Source organism: Marmota monax, unplaced genomic scaffold, assembly GCF_021218885.2.
Source record: "Marmota monax isolate L192 unplaced genomic scaffold, Marmota_monax_Labrador192_F-V1.1 WCK01_AAM20220418_F8-fsc00124, whole genome shotgun sequence".
Lineage (NCBI taxonomy): Eukaryota > Metazoa > Chordata > Mammalia > Rodentia > Sciuridae > Marmota > Marmota monax.
In genome coordinates this window covers 3,501,421-3,518,361 of record NW_026692505.1, presented here as the reverse complement: position 1 = coordinate 3,518,361, position 16,941 = coordinate 3,501,421, and the positions used below count along the sequence as shown (strand labels likewise).

The following is a 16,941-nucleotide window of genomic DNA, read 5'->3' as shown; positions in this document are numbered from 1 at the left end:
AAAAATATTGTTTTCATTGCTGGTCTGACATGTCTTGGTATGGGGAATGCATAGTGCTTTTATTGCTGCAGGAAATTTTTGTACTTTATTATCAAATCAATTTATAATGCCAACTGCTTTTGAAAAATAACCATCGTGTGTCTTCGTTTCTTCTTTGACTATGGCCTTGATGCCCTCAGCAACTTTACAATAAAGTGTACTCAACCCGGCATCCTTCCACCTGGGTAGCTGCTGGGTAGCTTTGTGAATTCACCATCTAACATTTCTGCCTCCTCCCAATAGTCAGCAGGCATCCCTGCTAAAAATTAAATTGAAAAAGAAAAAAAGCTCCATAAAAAAGAACTTGATGATAATATATAAAATAAATATGCTTTAAGGTAGTAAAACATGGTATTTGCATGTGATTCATTCAATCACTTAACACGTGAGAGTTTAAAAAAATCTATTTCTCGTTAATCATTTCTCTTTCTAAGGACATCTATAAACTCTGACTCTGAGGAACACATGTACTAGTTAATGGGTTACCAAGTTAAAGATTGATTTTCTGGACAATTTTTGACTTTGGGGTAAACTTTCACGTTTGAATTATTTCTTGATCCAGAACAAGGATTCTCAAACACCCTTGTAGAGTGGGATCCTCTTGTCTTGCCCTCCTAGGCTCCGGCTTTATTTGTGCCACTGCTCATATTATCTGTCTACTAGTGAAAGGAGAAGTCTTTTCTTTATGTTATCCTTTTAGAATTAAGATGAGCCCACCTACCCCTGTTTTAATAAGTCAGAGATGATAACAGCAGATACAGCCCTCTAAGAGAGAAATGGGTTCCAAACAGCTCTCTGAGACCAGTCAGAGGTGCCTCCTGAGGTTAGGAATTCCCTTATGCCCTTTGGATTCATTCATTGTTTAGGGAGGGTGTTGCCTAGGATGATGTGTGGCTTTTTTTTTTTTTCCTGATTTTTATCAATCAGTGGTATTCCTCAAGGAGAGGAGGGGGTGTGAAGAGGATGTGCCCTGTGGCGATGAGGTAGTGTGGGAGTGAGTATGCAGGGTGTGTGTTTTGAGGGACTGTGATTCAAACTCATCCTCTCCACCTTTCTGGAGGTTATTTCTGTCTGGGTTAATAACCGGTTACTGGGTTTCACCACACAGAAGTGAATTCCTGTTCTCCCTGTGGTAAGCATTCAGAGATGAGTCAGGATGACAGCGCTGGGGGAACAAGCCACAGGTCCCTTGTTCCATGTTCCCAGCCATTTTTTGACGTCTTTCCCCCATTCTGCTTTCCCTATCCCTGGAAGCCTTTTGAGAGATCATTCCACTGCACTGAATGCTTCTTCCCCCAAACAATCCCCCAGAGAAGAGCTCCTATTCTGAGGTAGGGACCATACCCATTCACTGACAGTGCAATGCTCGCTCCATTTAACAGGTCCATTCTTTAAAACTGGTAAATAGTTTTTAATGCCACTTAAGCTTCTGAGCTGAACTTTCCATGGGGCAAGCCAACTCTGGTTCTGCATGAGGGCCAAAAAGGAAATTTGGGTATCATCCATAATTTCCATGCCCTGGGATTCAAATCTATTGTGAGTTCATGTGTTAAAACTGGACTGAAAACACCTAATATTGGTGGGTTTAGAAACGGATTCTGGAAATAGGTCTTTGAAAAGGTTCACATTTTTTGATTTTTAATTTTTCCTCAGTGTTAATGGATTGTTCTAGGACAGTGTTTCAGATCTTGGCACTGTTTTAGGCTGGATCATTCTTGGGGAGGGTTACTCTATACACAGTAGGAGAGGCAGCAGTAGCCCAAGCCTCCACCCCTTACATGCCATTAGCATCCCTCCTTTGGTGCCCCTCGCCCCTACATGCCTTCTTAAGAGCAAAACCTGTATAGAGACACTGCCAGATGTCCCCTGGAGAGAGGTGACATCACTCTGGAGAGTCACTGCTCCAGAGGTTTCATTGGCTCTGAGGATGGAGCCATAGCACACTAACTGTCTCTAGGCTGAATTGGTTTACTTTGAACTCTAGTCATGAAGTATTTTAAAACTATTAAAAGGTCCATTTTTTTTTTTTGGTTCTAAAACAATCTAAAGGGGGAAAAACAATTCTAGATTACTTCTTTTTAGGGTGTGGTAAATGCTCCATAAACTGTAAGAAGTAAAATATTCAGACTTCTTTTTCAGTTGATGTTGATGAAGACTACAGCAAATTACCCAGAAAATATTTTAAAATTTAAAATATGGTAACAAAAAATTTTTGAGTTCATTATAAAAGAAACCTTTTGATTTTTAAAACAATGAAAAGGAAAGCACATCATAATGAGTTAAGAATGATGTTTTTACAACCCTTTAGAAAAGCTCAAATATTAAAAAATAGAGTATGTATTTTTTTGTTTGGGTGTGAAATGGCTGGGTTGTACACCTGTCTATATTTTTGAGAAAGATCATTTTCTCACTTTTATAATGTCATTTTGGAAGAATGGAACAAATAAGAGTCCAACTAACAGGTTTTTAAAAAATTTGTTCTAATTAGTTATACATGACAGTGGAATGCATTTTGATACATGATACATAAATGGAGTGTAATTTCTCATTCTTCTGGTTGTACATGATGTAGAGTTATACTGGTGGTGTAATCCTAGGGTAATAATGTCCAATTCATTCTACAGCTTTTCTGCCCTGATTCCCTTTTTTCTCCCTTCACTCCCTTCTCTCTAATCCAAAGTACCTCTGTTCTTCCTTAGGCCCACCACCCCTTATTGTGAACTATTAGCTGCATATCAGAAAACAAACAAACAAACAAACAAAAAAAAACATATAGCCTTTGGTTCTCTGGGATTGGCTTATTTCACTTAGCATGATATTGTCCAGCTCCACCCATTTACCTGCAAATGCCATAATTTCATTCCTCTCTAAGGCTGCATGATATTCCATTGTGTATATATACCACATTTTCTTTATCACTTCATCTATTGAAGGCCACATAAGTTGGTTCCATAGTTTAGCTATTGTGAATTGAGCTGCTGTAAACATTGATGTGGCTGTGTCACTGTACTATTCTGATTTTAAGTCCTTTGGGTATATGCTGAAGAGTGGGATAACTGGGTCAACAGGTGGTTCCATTCCAAGTTTCCTGAGGAATCTCCATATTGCTTTCCATAGTGGTTGTACCAATCTGCAGTCCCACCAATAATGTATGAATGTACTTTTCCCCCCATATCCTTGCCAACATTTATTGTTGCTTGTATTCCTAATAGTTGCTATTCTGACTGGAGTGAGAAGAAATTTCAGTGTAGTTTTGATTTGCAATTCTCTGAATGCTAGAGATGTTGAACATTTTTTTAATATATATTTGTTGATTGATTGTATTTCTTTGTGAAGTGTCTGTTCAGTTCCTTAGCCCATTTATTGACTGGGTTCTCATAGTATGTTGAATAGACTTTTATCCTAGCTTTTCCATTTCTAATTTTCACTAGCCTCACAAAATACTAGGCAGAAGTTATGACATACAGTAATCACTTAAATTAGATGCAGCTGTGCATAGTGTTGCATGCTTGCAATCACATTTGCTTAGGAGGCTGAGGGAAAGATTTCAAATTTGAGGCCAGCTTCAGAAACTTAATAAGACCCTGTCACAAAATAAAAAGAAAGGAAGGGCTGGGGATGAAACTCGCTGGTATAGCCCACTGGAGGTTCAATCCCTATTACTGCAAAAAAAGAAAAAAAAAGAAGAAAAAGAAAGATTAGATGCTTCTTTAAAGCTACCTTTCATTCTAGTTTCTAGGGAAAAATATAGCCAGGCACTGAGGTTTGTTGTTTGCTTTTTTCCTCCTCTCTGTTTCCTGTGGCATACCTCATTTTTACTTCCCAAAGGAAAAGGAAACAAAGTTAATAATGTCATTTTGTCATTTCTGAAAGTAACTAGTATTTATGTGTGCCTCTAATGTAAAGCTATATATAAAGCTCAGGCTGATAACTATTGGCTTTTCTCTCTGTGAATTAGATTTAAGCATATAAAGAATTGCTTAAGTGTCTGTATCAATAGGTATTGTTTTATTCTTCTTTTATTTAATTTGATTTCTTTGAAGAATCATTTTGTGCTTACACAGCCACCTGACATCTTTATATTAAGTCAAAATGATATGATTAAATTTTTGCTTTGAAGTTTTATGTAATAGCTCATAATGTCCCTCTTTTTTTTTTTTAATTTCCTCCCATGTCATAAAAACATGTTTAGGGCAAAACAGAAAAAAATTTAGAGTTTTTTTGACTTGATATACTTTCAATGCTGAAGAATATAATTTTTTATTTATTTTCTATTTAATTCTAATCTGTTATATATGACAGCAGAATGCATTACAATTCATATTTTACAAATAGAGCACACATTTTTATATCTCTGGTAGTACACAAAGTAGAGTCACATCATTCATGTCTTCATATATATATACTTAGGGTAATGATGTCCATCTCATTCCACCATCTTTCCTACTCCCAATGGAATAATATAATTTTAGGATATTTTGAGTTTCTCTCCTAAAAGCAATTCCTTGTATTTTTATATTTGAGTATTTTATTCAGTGATATATCTGGTATGCCAATATACTGTTGTTTATTTAATGTAATAACCTTCTATCACCCTTCTTTTTTCAGTAATATTTTAGTAATTAGCATTGAGGCTTTTGGCACTGCACATATAAAAATGTTTTTTGAGATCCCTCACTGGTAATAATTGAATACAGTCATTTCATAAAGACGATACAACTTTACGTATTTCTTCAGGTGCATGTGTAGAAGGAGGCTTGTCTTTGGCTTCTATGTGATGTGACATGAAATTGTCATTTGTTGCCGAAGTTCCCATTCCTGTTATATCTGAGGTAGGGGTTTTTAGTAGTGAGAATACAGTAAAGTGGGAAACCTTATTTTTTTTAAGAAGTCTTGACATATAATAAGTGTGTGTTTTCATGGTGTACTTGTGATATTTTGATATCTATATACAATGTATAATGATCAATCAGGTAATTAGCATTTGTATCACTTCAAACATTCATATGTATTTATGCTGTGAATATTTGAAATCCTTTCTTCTAGTTATGGTGAATATATAGTAAGTTCTTGCTAAGTGTAGTTCTCCTACTATGTTGTAGAACACTAGTATTTATTCCTTTGTCTATAATTTTGTACCTGATAACCAACCTTCCTCTGTCTCCCTTCTCCATACTTTTCCCTAGCCTCTGGTAACTCTTATTCTATTTTCCACTTCTACCAGATTAAATTTTTTAGCTTTTACATATGAGTGAGATCATGTGGTACTTGTGCTTCCATGTCTGCCTTATTTCACTTAATGCGATGTCCTCTAGGCTCATCTGTGTTGCTGGGAATGAGAGGATTCCATTCTTTTTATGGTCGACTAGTATTCCACTTTGTATATGCACCACATTTTCTTTATGTATTCGATTAATAGGCACCTTAGTTGATTCTGTATCTTAGTTGAATAGTGCTGTAGTAAACTTGGAAGTGCAGCTATCTGTTTGACATACCAATTTCTTTGTATTTACACTGAGTCGTGGGATAGCTGGATCATATGGTAGTTCTATATAGTTCTATTTTTAGGTTGAGGAACCTCCATAATGATTTTCATAACAGTTGTACTGATTTACATACCTACCAACAGTATGTGAGAATTCTCTGCATCCTTGCCAGCTTTTGTTAATTTTGGCCATTTTGCTATTAGTCATTCTAATTGGATTGAGACAATATTCCATTTTGGTTTTCATTTTGCATTTCTCTGATTAATGATACTGAGGAGAATTATTTTATATACTTGTTGGCCATTTAAGATGCCTTCTTGTGAAAATAATCTTCTTCCATTTAGATTATTATTATTTTCTTTCGATAGTATTGGGGATTGAACCCAGGACCTGGTGCATGCTAGGCAAGCATTCTATCACTGAGCTACACCCCCACCTCTATCATTTGCCTATTTTGCGATTGGGTTATCTGTTTACTTACTGTTTAATTATTTTATTTTCTTATATATTCGGGGTATTAATCTCCTGTTGGAGGAATAGTTCCCCAATGTTTTCTTCCATTCTGCAGGTTGTCTCTTCACTCTGTTCATTGTTTCTATGTGTTGTGCAGACATTTTTTATTTTGATATAATCAAACTATTTTCTGTGATTTGGGAGGGTTTTATAAAAACATCCTCACTCATTCCAGTGTCCTGTGGTATTTTCCTTATATTTTCTTTTAGAAGTTTCAAAGCTTTGGGTCTTTCATTCAAGTTTCTGTATATGGTAAGAGACAGGGTGATAGTTTTAGTCTCTTGCATATGGAAACTCTTACCATTAATACAGTTTTCCCTTTCAACAACGATGTTTCTTTTTGAGAAATTTTCACTTGTAAGCTTAACTACTTATTGATTTTTTTTTCCTCATTTACCTTCTGCAAAGTAGTTAAATGTCTTGGGGGAGGGGAGCGGGATAAGGGACATGGAAGGGAGAAAATGAGTGGTCCCAAAGTTAAATGGATTGTTCTCACATGTTTAGGGTCTGATTATTGGATAGTCAAGGACTGCAGACCTTGGGTTCCTGCCTCATTGTTGCACTCAGAAAACAGACCTCATTTTCAGCTGTGCTGTTCAGTGTTGTTGCAACATGTGGCTGTAATCCACAATCTCCAGTGGGATAGCCACTAACCACACGTGGCTGTTTTAGTTAAGCTTAAATAAAATAAAAAGTTTTCTTTGTTAGTTGCACGAGCTGAATTTAAAGTGGTCAATTATTAGTTAGAGCGGAGAACATTTCTACCCTGCAGAAACTTACACTGGACAGGGCTGGAACATTAGTGTCCCATACTAAGATAGGAGGCTATCTTCTCTTGACAGAATCAGTACAAATAAATGAAATGTTCTAAGTTTATTTATTTTTGTCTTTCTTTTGGTGTCCTGATATTATAAATATATGCTGAGGACAGAAGGAATAACTAGGTGGCCCTCAGGAACCCTGGCCAGGTTTGCTCTTTATAGATCCCAGGACCCTCCTTCCTTCAGCCAAGCAGTCATGCTTCTCTCTCTTACAAATTGGAGTATCCTGGTAGCACATCTCTTGTACAAATGGCTCCTTGTCTTAAATAATTGGAAACCAGTTCTAGTTGATTTATAGAGGTTGGTTTGGGAGGTTGATAAATATAAGTCACAGAATGTAGGGACTTGTTTTTTTTCTACTATTCCCTCAACTTAGTAGATATCTGTAGGGATTATAGGCCCAGGATAAGTACCCTTAGGGTATTATTGCTTGTAAGATGTCTAGTCCTAATAGAGTGAGTTTGCTAAAAGAGAGAAAGAAGCGTGGTGTTTAGAGATAAACAATGATACCTACTGAGAGCAGCAGTGAATTTCTTACAAGTCCTTGTGAGGAGTTTTTCTTTGTAATGCTTATTTTTTTTTCTTTCCTGCCCTGTTTTCAAAATAAAGACTTGGTTCTTGTGTTAAGCCAGCTTTCCATTACTGTAACAAGGACTGAGATATATCAATTTTAAAAAAAGCAAAGGCTTAATTTGGCTCACAGTTTTGGAGGTTTCACTCCATGGCCAATTGGTTGCATTGCTTGGGGTCTGTGGTTGCTCAGTACATTATGGCACGTGTTTGTGGCACAGGTGGCCTGTTCACCCCATGATCAAGACACAAAGGAGAGTTGGAAGAGGGACTGGGTCCCAATATCCCCCCTCAATGGTATATCCAAAGAAGAAAGATTTTCTAGTTGGCTACCCTTCTAAAGGGTCCACCAGCTCCCAGTACTGCCAGAGGTGGGGGACCAAGAAATTAGCACATGAGCCTTTGAGGGACACTTATCCAAACCTCAACAGTCTCTAACCTCTTCCTAGAGTGACCAATGTAATAAAAAATTATTTTCAAAAATTTCAAGTCATGATTATGAAATGGGGTTTTCAGTTCATTGCGGTTATTATCCTTTTTGCCAGTCATATTTTCTTACATTTAGCTGATGGGCACTTCATCAACTTGGATGCTTTTTTTGGATATAGCCTAGTAGTTCCTGAAAGCTTCCCGATATGACAAGATGTTCCAGTCTCATTTTCTACATTTCTTTCACAAAAACCTAAAATCAGCCATTTCTTTAAGGAAGTCAAGATATTTTTAAGAGGAAAAAAAAGCCCCATTTGCCTCACCCCCCCACCCCCCGCCTTATGTTAACACAATCTACAGAAATACATATCAGCAGCAAAGAAGACTGAAATAAATATAATCAAGTGTTCTATATATATATATATATAAATGTTTGAATATGAAAATACTTATTATAGAAAAGGGTTACACTGTTAAAAATAAAGAAAAAGAGTTGGATAGCTTAAGTGATCACCTGAAACAGATTTGTTAAGGCCTTTAGACACGTCTACTATTTATTTGTTCCATTTCTAATTATATTACATGCCCTGTATGGCTCTCTGAACTGTGAGCTTCTCTAACCACACAGGGACATAAATACAAAAGTAAATATTCAGATGACTGGCAGTCAATAGAATTATTTTCATAACATCTTTGTGATGTGAGAAATAATGAGTTTTCAGTTTTAACATTTTTATTTTAAACTCAGAGACACTTTAGTTTTATTTGAATGATGCAAAGGGCAAAGCATATAAAAATCAGTTGGCCTCTGCTGAAGGCTGTTGGGGCAAATGCAGAATAATTCGTGATGTAAGCTGAAGCATGGTCCTTTTAGTACCCCAGCCCCTGTTTCCCTCTCTTTTCTTTGCGGGGTTCGCAACCCTCACCATAGGCAAATGGAAACTACTTGTAATGTCATTCATCCTCCTTATTTTTGCTTGAAATATTTCCTTAGAGCTGATTTTTCCATTTGTGTTCTGAAATGTGAATTCTACCTTCCCGATACGCAACCAGCATTTCCTTTTTGGCGATGTTTGTGTAATAAGCAAGATAAGGAGTGGAGATTGGCTGGATTGAACATTTAGAATGGGTTTTATCTTCCCACCTCCGATCACTTTTTTTGGTCATATCTTGGCCAAGGGCATAGCCCATTTAAGTATAAATATGTATGTTGGTGTCTGCGTTCATTTTTAGAGAGCTAGATCCTATCACTGTTCCAAGTCCCAAGGTTACATTCACAGGCTCATTTGGAAGAACTGGGTCTTACACATTTCAGCCGAGTAGGAGGAAAAGCCAAGCCGCCCCTTCCTTCCCTGAGCGAGCGTTTCTTAGGTATCCATCTCTGATTGCAGGGACTCATTATGGAGCAGTTGGCTCTGATACGCTTGCACAGACACAAATTGAGTCCGACAGGACTGATGTCTCCTGTACTTTGCTGTCATTGGAAATGCTGGCATGAGGAAGGGAGCAGCAAAAGGGGTGGGGAGCAGAGCTGATTCCTCTAGCCCTCTCCTGTGAAGTTTTGAGATTGTTCACATTTGGTGGCTGTGAACTGCTTGAGTTATTTTCCAGATGAGATTGATAACAATAGCGGATTTGAAACAGCTGGCTAGCTTTTGGATTCAAGAAGATGTGTTTCAATGTTCAACTTCCTTCTTCATGCCATCCACAAATCTGTTAAAAAGAAATAAAAATGGAGGATATCTAGTGGAATGGTAATTAGAATGATTGCCCCTTTCCTTTGAGTTTTATCTTTCCTGTGTTCAAACCGCTCATGCATAGTAATGAAAAAGATAATATCTTTGTTAAAAAAAAAATTGTTCTCATGCGCTACTTGCTAGCTCAGTGTCAGACACACTATATAGTATCTGTGTTAAAATTCTTTTTAAAGTACAAGTTATTTTAGTGGATTAAGTTATTTCTGGATATCTCTAGTATATCCTGTCAAGAATTTTATGTGTGTCTCAAACATTCTAATACAAAAATTAAAGGTATGCCTTTTCATTTTGCAAATGAGTTCTGATAAGTTGTTCTCAAGTTCTTATCACGATGATAAAGGAGGCAATAACATATGATATACCCTATTTGCCTTTTAAAAAAAAAATTTTATGAAGAGTCTAGTTGGTATACTCAGCTGGAATTTTTAGAAGGCTCTAGGAGAGCAATTATTTTTCACCTGAAGTGTCATACTTCAAATCATTGCTTTTATCACTGCCTCTTTCATTCCTACCAAGATCACCATTACAGTCACCTGGGACCTTGGCTGTGGCCTAATAGCATTCTCTAAATTGTTCCTGATTAGGCTGTCACTTAATTGTCTCAAAATCTAGTTCCATATTGTTTCTGTGCTACAAAACATTAAACAGCCCTTTTTCTGGTTTGTTGAATAAACACCATTGGACTTAGATTCCCATCCTGGGCTTTCTGTGACCTATTTTTAAGCTGGAACCATTTTCTTTTGCTGCCTTATTGTTTTCCTAATCGATGCCTCATTCCAACTCAGTGGTTCTCAAAGTGTGGTCCCAAGACCAGTAGCATCAACATCACCCAGAAACTTGTTAGAAATGCAAATTCTGGGACCCTACCACAAACTTACTGAATCACTAACTCAGGGGTGGTGCCCAGCTCTTTGTTTTAACAAGTCACCAAAGTTATCCTATGCATGCTGGTGTTTGGGAAGCCCTCCCCAACCAGTGAGGCTGTGCAGCTTGTCCAAAGTTCCTTTTCTATAGCCCTGCCTTTGCATAGCATCCAGGGATGCCCTTCCCTCACCTTATTAAAATCCTGCTTATACTCCAAGGCCCAGTTTAAGACACTGCTTTTTTCATGATGCTATTACCAAATCTTATCTTTTATGGCAGTACTTGATTTTTTTTTTCTGTCACTAATCACTTATTGAATCATACTAGTCATGCTGTTAGTCTTATATTCTATGCTACTATATTCATGCTGATAGTCTTATATTCCCTACTAACCCGGAATCTCAACAAGGATGAAATCTGACTCATCCTTGGATCATGAGTTAGCTTGTGCTGAGTGCCACTTCCCTTTCCTGGTGGCATGCACACAGTGGGCTCTCTAGAAAGAGTTTGAGGCTTATCTGTTTTACAGAGAAGGTTGGGAAAATGAAGCCTTTGCCCAGGAGGCACATATAAAGCCTGTTAAATCAAAGAGGCTCTGCTAACTATTGTTTTGACTTGTTGAAGTCAAATTAGACTTGAATGTTGATGTGTCTTCAAGGAAGAAGCCAAATGTGCAAGTGTAAAAAATCCCAATGACTGCTATTTAGATGGAGAAGTGGAATTAGCCCTGTCATTTCACCTGGTGCCAAGAAAGCAGCTTCCATTATTCTGTCATTTCTAGACTTTTATCCTGCATGGAGGAACTTCACTGAAATCATTCTTGTAGCTATGGTGTGCTTTCTTTCATGGATGTGTTCACATCATGTTTCATATGAAGTGACACTTCCTCCTGAGAGGGTGCAGCCCCAAAGGTGGCATGAGCAGAGAGTGAAATTCAAGGGGGTTGGTTCCAGGATGGCCTGGAAATGGGATTGCTAGGGATCCCACATTAAATAGACCAAGTAACTGACTAATACCAGGACGTGGCAGTTACAATTTATATTGGGTGCTTCCAGTGGATTGTGTCTTTTGGGGGCGTTGTAATGGGGCAGAGGGGAAAAGAATGAGAAATCTAAGTCTTTGTGTTTTCTTCCCCCCCCACCCCCTTTTCTTTTCCTTTCCCTTTACAGGCTCTGAAAGGGTTCCAGCTGAAATCTCAGACCGGACAGACTTGCTGCAGCTTCAGAGGCAGTGAATCCAAGCTGCCAGCACACGCTGCTGCCAAGTTGCAGGATGGTGCACGTAGCCAGGCCACTGTTGCTGCTCCTCGCCTTCTTCCTTCGCGCGGATGCTGAGAGTAAGCCATTCTCCCCTTCTCTAGGGGGCTGTGACCATAATGACGGGTTTTGTTTGCAGTTGGCACCAGGCTCAGGGCCTCTGAATACATTTCCTTCGGAAGTAAACCCTTACACACTGTGGGATCCTCCTTGGCAACCAGCCAGCCTTTGAAAAGCATTATTGATGTGACTTCCTTACCATTTCCTCTCCCCTTTAATGCCCCCCCTTTTTTGTGTGCAACTAACTGCTCCTACTGTTTATTTTTATTATTATTATTTTTATATCCCTTACTAACCTGGTGGTAAAGATATTAGGAGGCCAATGATAAAACTCAAAGGGAGTCTAGCCAGTTGGCGGTGCCAATAAGTAAACGTTGTTCAGACCCATTAGAAATTTCTTTACTTGTATGGATATTTCTATGTTTAGAAAAATGCACAATGTCACATTGAGCCCAATTAAACTTCCAGGCCCCTTGTAGCTGTCACAGCAGCTGTTCTAATGTACTGTTTCCGACAGCTGTCGTCGAGTACAATATTCAAACAAATCAAGCAGAACTGACAACTCGGTGGCTGGATGGAGGGTCTAGAAGTGTGAGGCGAATTCTGTGGAGTTTAGACTCCAAAGTTTGGATTTCTGGAATCAATTTTATGAAAGTGGGATTGTGGTTAATTAGCTTGCCAGTTAACGAGAAGATCATATCTCCTTCACAATTAGGCAATCATTAGGTCTACCTTGTTTACATGTATTTCTTTTCCACACTGTCCTGTGGCTTTGGAGGAGAGAGTTCTGGGACAAGGCATGTCTCCGGCTTGTCTTCCCTGATGAATCGGGTTCCTTGATAGTGGTTGATCCCATAGGTGGCTTACCCATTCCTGTTGGGAATCCCCTGGTACAGGGAAAATGTATAACATCTGCAGTCATTAACTTTTCCCTCCACTCGCTGTCCCATTGAGATTAAATTTGATTCATATTGAGGCTTTTCCAAGACAAGGATCCTATGTCATCTAGGCCCCTTTGTATTAATTGCATTTTGACAAGAATTCTCTCAATAGCAACCAATGGCTTCACTTAAATAGGGGCCCTATTTTTCTAAAGAGATCTTTGAGGAGTGAAAGAAATTATGCTATTAATCAGATACATATGGAACACGCATGTTTTAAGTATAGCATTCTTTGGTTAATAATGTATATAGTCTCCTAATTAGCACTTGGGAGTGTGGGTTTAAGGTGAAGCCAAGGAATTTCAAGTACAATGCCAGGAAATAATTAACTGGGAAAAGACCCAAATGTAAGACACTCTTGTTATTTTAAAACCATTTATGTCAAACCTTATTCTAAAGTTGGAGCATAAATTTAGTTTATTAGAGAGAAATTGGGCATATAGCTTTATTTATTTATTTTGTTTTGGCTAAAGTGCAAGAGTTAGTTGTTTCACCATTGTTAAATTTTGGCAAAATCATATTAAGACCCTGGGAACCAACTTTAATGTCAGATCGCAGCTAGAGATTTTCTTGAAGTTATTAGATATAATTATTGTATATCCATGAAGCTATCCTTCCGTGAAGTAATAATATTCTTCTACTGAGTAGCTATGCTTTTGCTTAATTCTCTGGTGGAAATTGGCAGATAGATATCAAGAGTTTGGGAATAAGTAGTGTTGAAACTGCATTTTTTTTTTTTAGTAGATGGACACAATATCTTTATTTTTATTTGTTGTTTTTTTTTTATGTGGTGCTGAGGATTGAACCCAAGCCCTCATGCCTGAGCGGCAAGCGCTCTACCACTGAGCTACAACCCCAGCCCTGAAACTGCATTTTTAAAAGCCACTTGTCTCCTCTTCCTGGTCCTCCTTTCTCTCCTTCTCTCCTTCATTACAATTCCTGTGTGCTTTTCTTGCAAAACAAATCATGAAAACACTTGTTGAGCAATTTTTCGTTAAATTAAGATATTTGCATAATGGAATCCAAAGGTTCTGAATTTGCAGTGTTGTGGGCAGAAACTTTTACCCTCCTATCCTTTATTACTGTCTCTTAAAAAAAATAAAAAGTTAGGGGGTGTGTTAAATTTTTCCAAAAGCCTCTCTGAATACAGGACAGAGCCGAGTACTTGTAAGGCATCTGTAACTTAATGTTTGATTTGAAGTAGAGAGTTGTGTTCTGTTTTTTTCTTCTCCATGTTAACAAGGACTGGACTTTATTGGTCTATCAGTGGCAAGACTCCAGATTGCTTCTGTGTAATACAGAAAGTTCATCCAATAATATAGTCTTTTAAGGTTGTAAACTCCTCTACTGCTCTAGTTCAGTTTAATCCAACAAGCATTTATCTAGACTACAATATTTTGCAGGCTGAGTTGATAGAATCTGAACAGGGTTTATCCTTGCATTCCAGAGGTACGGAATCTGGTAGGCCAAGGAGATGTGAAACTACTCGAATCATTCTGATTCAAAGGAAGTTTTGGTAAGGGTCATAAAGGGAAACATTAAAATACAGAAATAATCTGTGGTTTATTGTAAAAATAAGTACTTCACAATATTTCTGATTAATTCAAAATACTAGGTCAAAATTTTCCATGCTTTATTTATGTGGTATTAGCTTTCAACCGCAATATGTTATGTCACTTGAAGAAGAAACCATGTCCTTTCACCTTCCCATTGCAGCTAGAAAGAGTGGATGGGCTTTCACTTTGCCAGATCAATTTGATTAGTTTTGCCCATGTCTTTTAGCCTTGATTATATTTTCTCTTCAGCAGGTTCATTTGGCATTGTTGGATAGCATATGTATTTTCAAGATACTTGGCAAAGAGGAAATTTAGCCATAATTTTTTAGATGCATTTTAAAAGAAGATGGAATATCCATCAATAGTCTACTAGAGGTACAAGAAAGCACATGATAGAGTCAGAGATATGACTGTAGTCATATTTTAAGAATGTTTAAACAACAATTGGATTCAGATTATAACCCATTAAATTGTGTCATTGCCTTTTCTTAAAACATTGAAACAAGTTTAAAAAAAATTAAAGATTTAAGTAGGGCTGAAGAGAGCGATTGATTTCTTCACCATCACACAAAGATGGTATTTTTCAGACTTTCATGGGTTTGTTTCCTTGTATCCAGTCCTATTTGTTTTCCCTTTTGACACCACTGTGTGTTGTACTGATCCAAGGGATCACGAGTTAATACTTCAAAATTTTACAGTGACTTGTTGGAGCCATTGGAGAATTCTAAAGTTCTTCCTCCTTTGAAAAAAGACGACTATTTGTGAATGGGGAATGGAAAGAAGCCACTCTAGTTTGCCATGTTGATTTAATGTAAACAACTCATTTTGAAATAATAATTAAATCCAAAGAGGCTAGGAGTCAAGATTACAATCTGCCAGTCTGCTGTGTAGAAGGCCGTAGCAACATGCTAGGTGTGATGTTCCATTAAGTAGAAGAGCTTTTTTTTTTTGGGGGGGGGGCTCAAACCTAGGTTGAAAAATTGTGATAATATCCCTTTAGCAGAAAATTATAGTCTTTGTCATTGCCGATTTAAAATGTCCCACAGGTCTCCACTATTATTTTAAAAGGTTAGGTGTGTGTATGTGTGTGTGTGTGTGTGTGTGTGTGTGTGTATTATTTCTTTTCACTCCTATGTCTTGAGTGCTCCAGATGATTTTGCTTGTAACTTCCTGAATGAACGTTTGCAGTGTAGAGCTGTGGTGTGAGGGAAGAATCCAGCATGATTTCTGTTGAAAGCTCATGATGGACCAGCAGTTTTCTGCTTTAGATGGTGGTCTGAGGTCAGCTCTTGGTAATGTGCATGCAAACTAAAGGTGAATTTAGACTGTATCAGTGAAATTCTAAGGTGAATCATTTTTGTTTTGACCCAATTTTCATAAAAGTTTCTGGTGGTTTTATTTCATACATACCTTAGTTTGCTATTCATCATTCTTTTTTTTTTTTAAATATAAGATGCAGACTGAGAAGCTGCCATTTGTGTCTTTGTTAGAGTTTCAAATCACTTATATCTTCCTGTTGCACCCTAGAGTTTACACTTTGACCATGATGATTGGACCTCAGTCTTTACCAGCTATCTGTTAGAATAGTAAATCTTTATAGTTTAAGTCTTCAAATGGTTTAGTGCATCTGCTTCTGTTGTTTTTAGTGATTTTTCCATCTCAGATGGTAAATATACCCTCATTTTCCTTGTTTACTGTTGAAGAACCTTATTGTACTCACTAATTTTTATAATATTTGTCTTATATGAATGCAGTAAGCCTCTTTCTCTCTGTTACTATAGCACTATATCCTGTGGAATTTCATTTTTTTTTGGACATAAGAGAATATAGCCCAGCACCTATTCTGTAGGGTAACCATTTCTATCCTGTATTTCCTGATGGGGTAGTGTGTGAGCTCTGAAACCAAAATCTGATTTTGGATTCTGCCTGTCATTTTGGCATATTGTGTACTTTGTCTCAGTTTACCTATTTTTAGAATGTGTGTAATGGAGATAATGAAATAATAAAGATGGGATAGCATAATACCTGCTCTTATTTTTGTAGAAAATTACCGAGTTAAAGCAAAATACTTAGGTCAGTAGATGGCACATGGTAGATGTTTAATAAACTTTAGGTATTGATATACCATTAATCAAAATTATCCAGGAAGAATTTTTATTGAGCATTTGAATTAGGGACTGTGCTAAAATTCTATTATTTCACCTAGAGGTGATAAAAAATTGGGTGTTTGATTAGCAAGGCTTTCTTGGGCAAGTGAAAGTTGCCAGCTTGTTTGTCTATAAAGTATCAGAAGGAGAATATGAAACACAGCTGCTTTATTCAATCTTTACAAAAAAGCTCATCTCTTAGAATGACCAGTTGAAATTAATTTGGATTGAATAGACTGGATGATGAAAAATGTTCCATCCATCCACTGCTCTGTTGCTTCTTGCAGTGCATTTTCTCAAGCTGCCTAGAGGAAAGAGTAGAGAAATGTACTTAAGCAAATGCAGTTATATGACCAGATGGAGATGAACATTGTGAGGAAGAGAGTGAGGGTGAGTGTTCATTGATGTGGCCAGGAGTTATTTCAGAGGGAAAAAACCCATCTTTTTAAAGGACAAGGAAAAGGATGTGATTGATGGGCAAAGCAAATTAATGTCTTTTGCA

The 16,941-nt window shown here is 37.4% G+C and overlaps 1 protein-coding gene across 20 annotated transcripts in view; it reads left to right on the top strand.

Moving 5' to 3' along the window:
* Ptprd (protein tyrosine phosphatase receptor type D) overlaps positions 1 to 16,941 on the top strand; it is a 2,207,759-nt gene that overhangs the window by 1,801,920 nt on the left and 388,898 nt on the right. For all 20 annotated transcript variants that reach the window (XM_058579708.1, XM_058579705.1, XM_058579707.1 and 17 more), the window contains one exon: positions 11,649 to 11,815. In XM_058579708.1, the coding sequence (XP_058435691.1) occupies positions 11,752 to 11,815 (64 nt within the window). In that variant the 5' untranslated portion in view covers positions 11,649 to 11,751. Of the gene's footprint in view, positions 1 to 11,648; positions 11,816 to 16,941 lie in introns of those variants that run through there.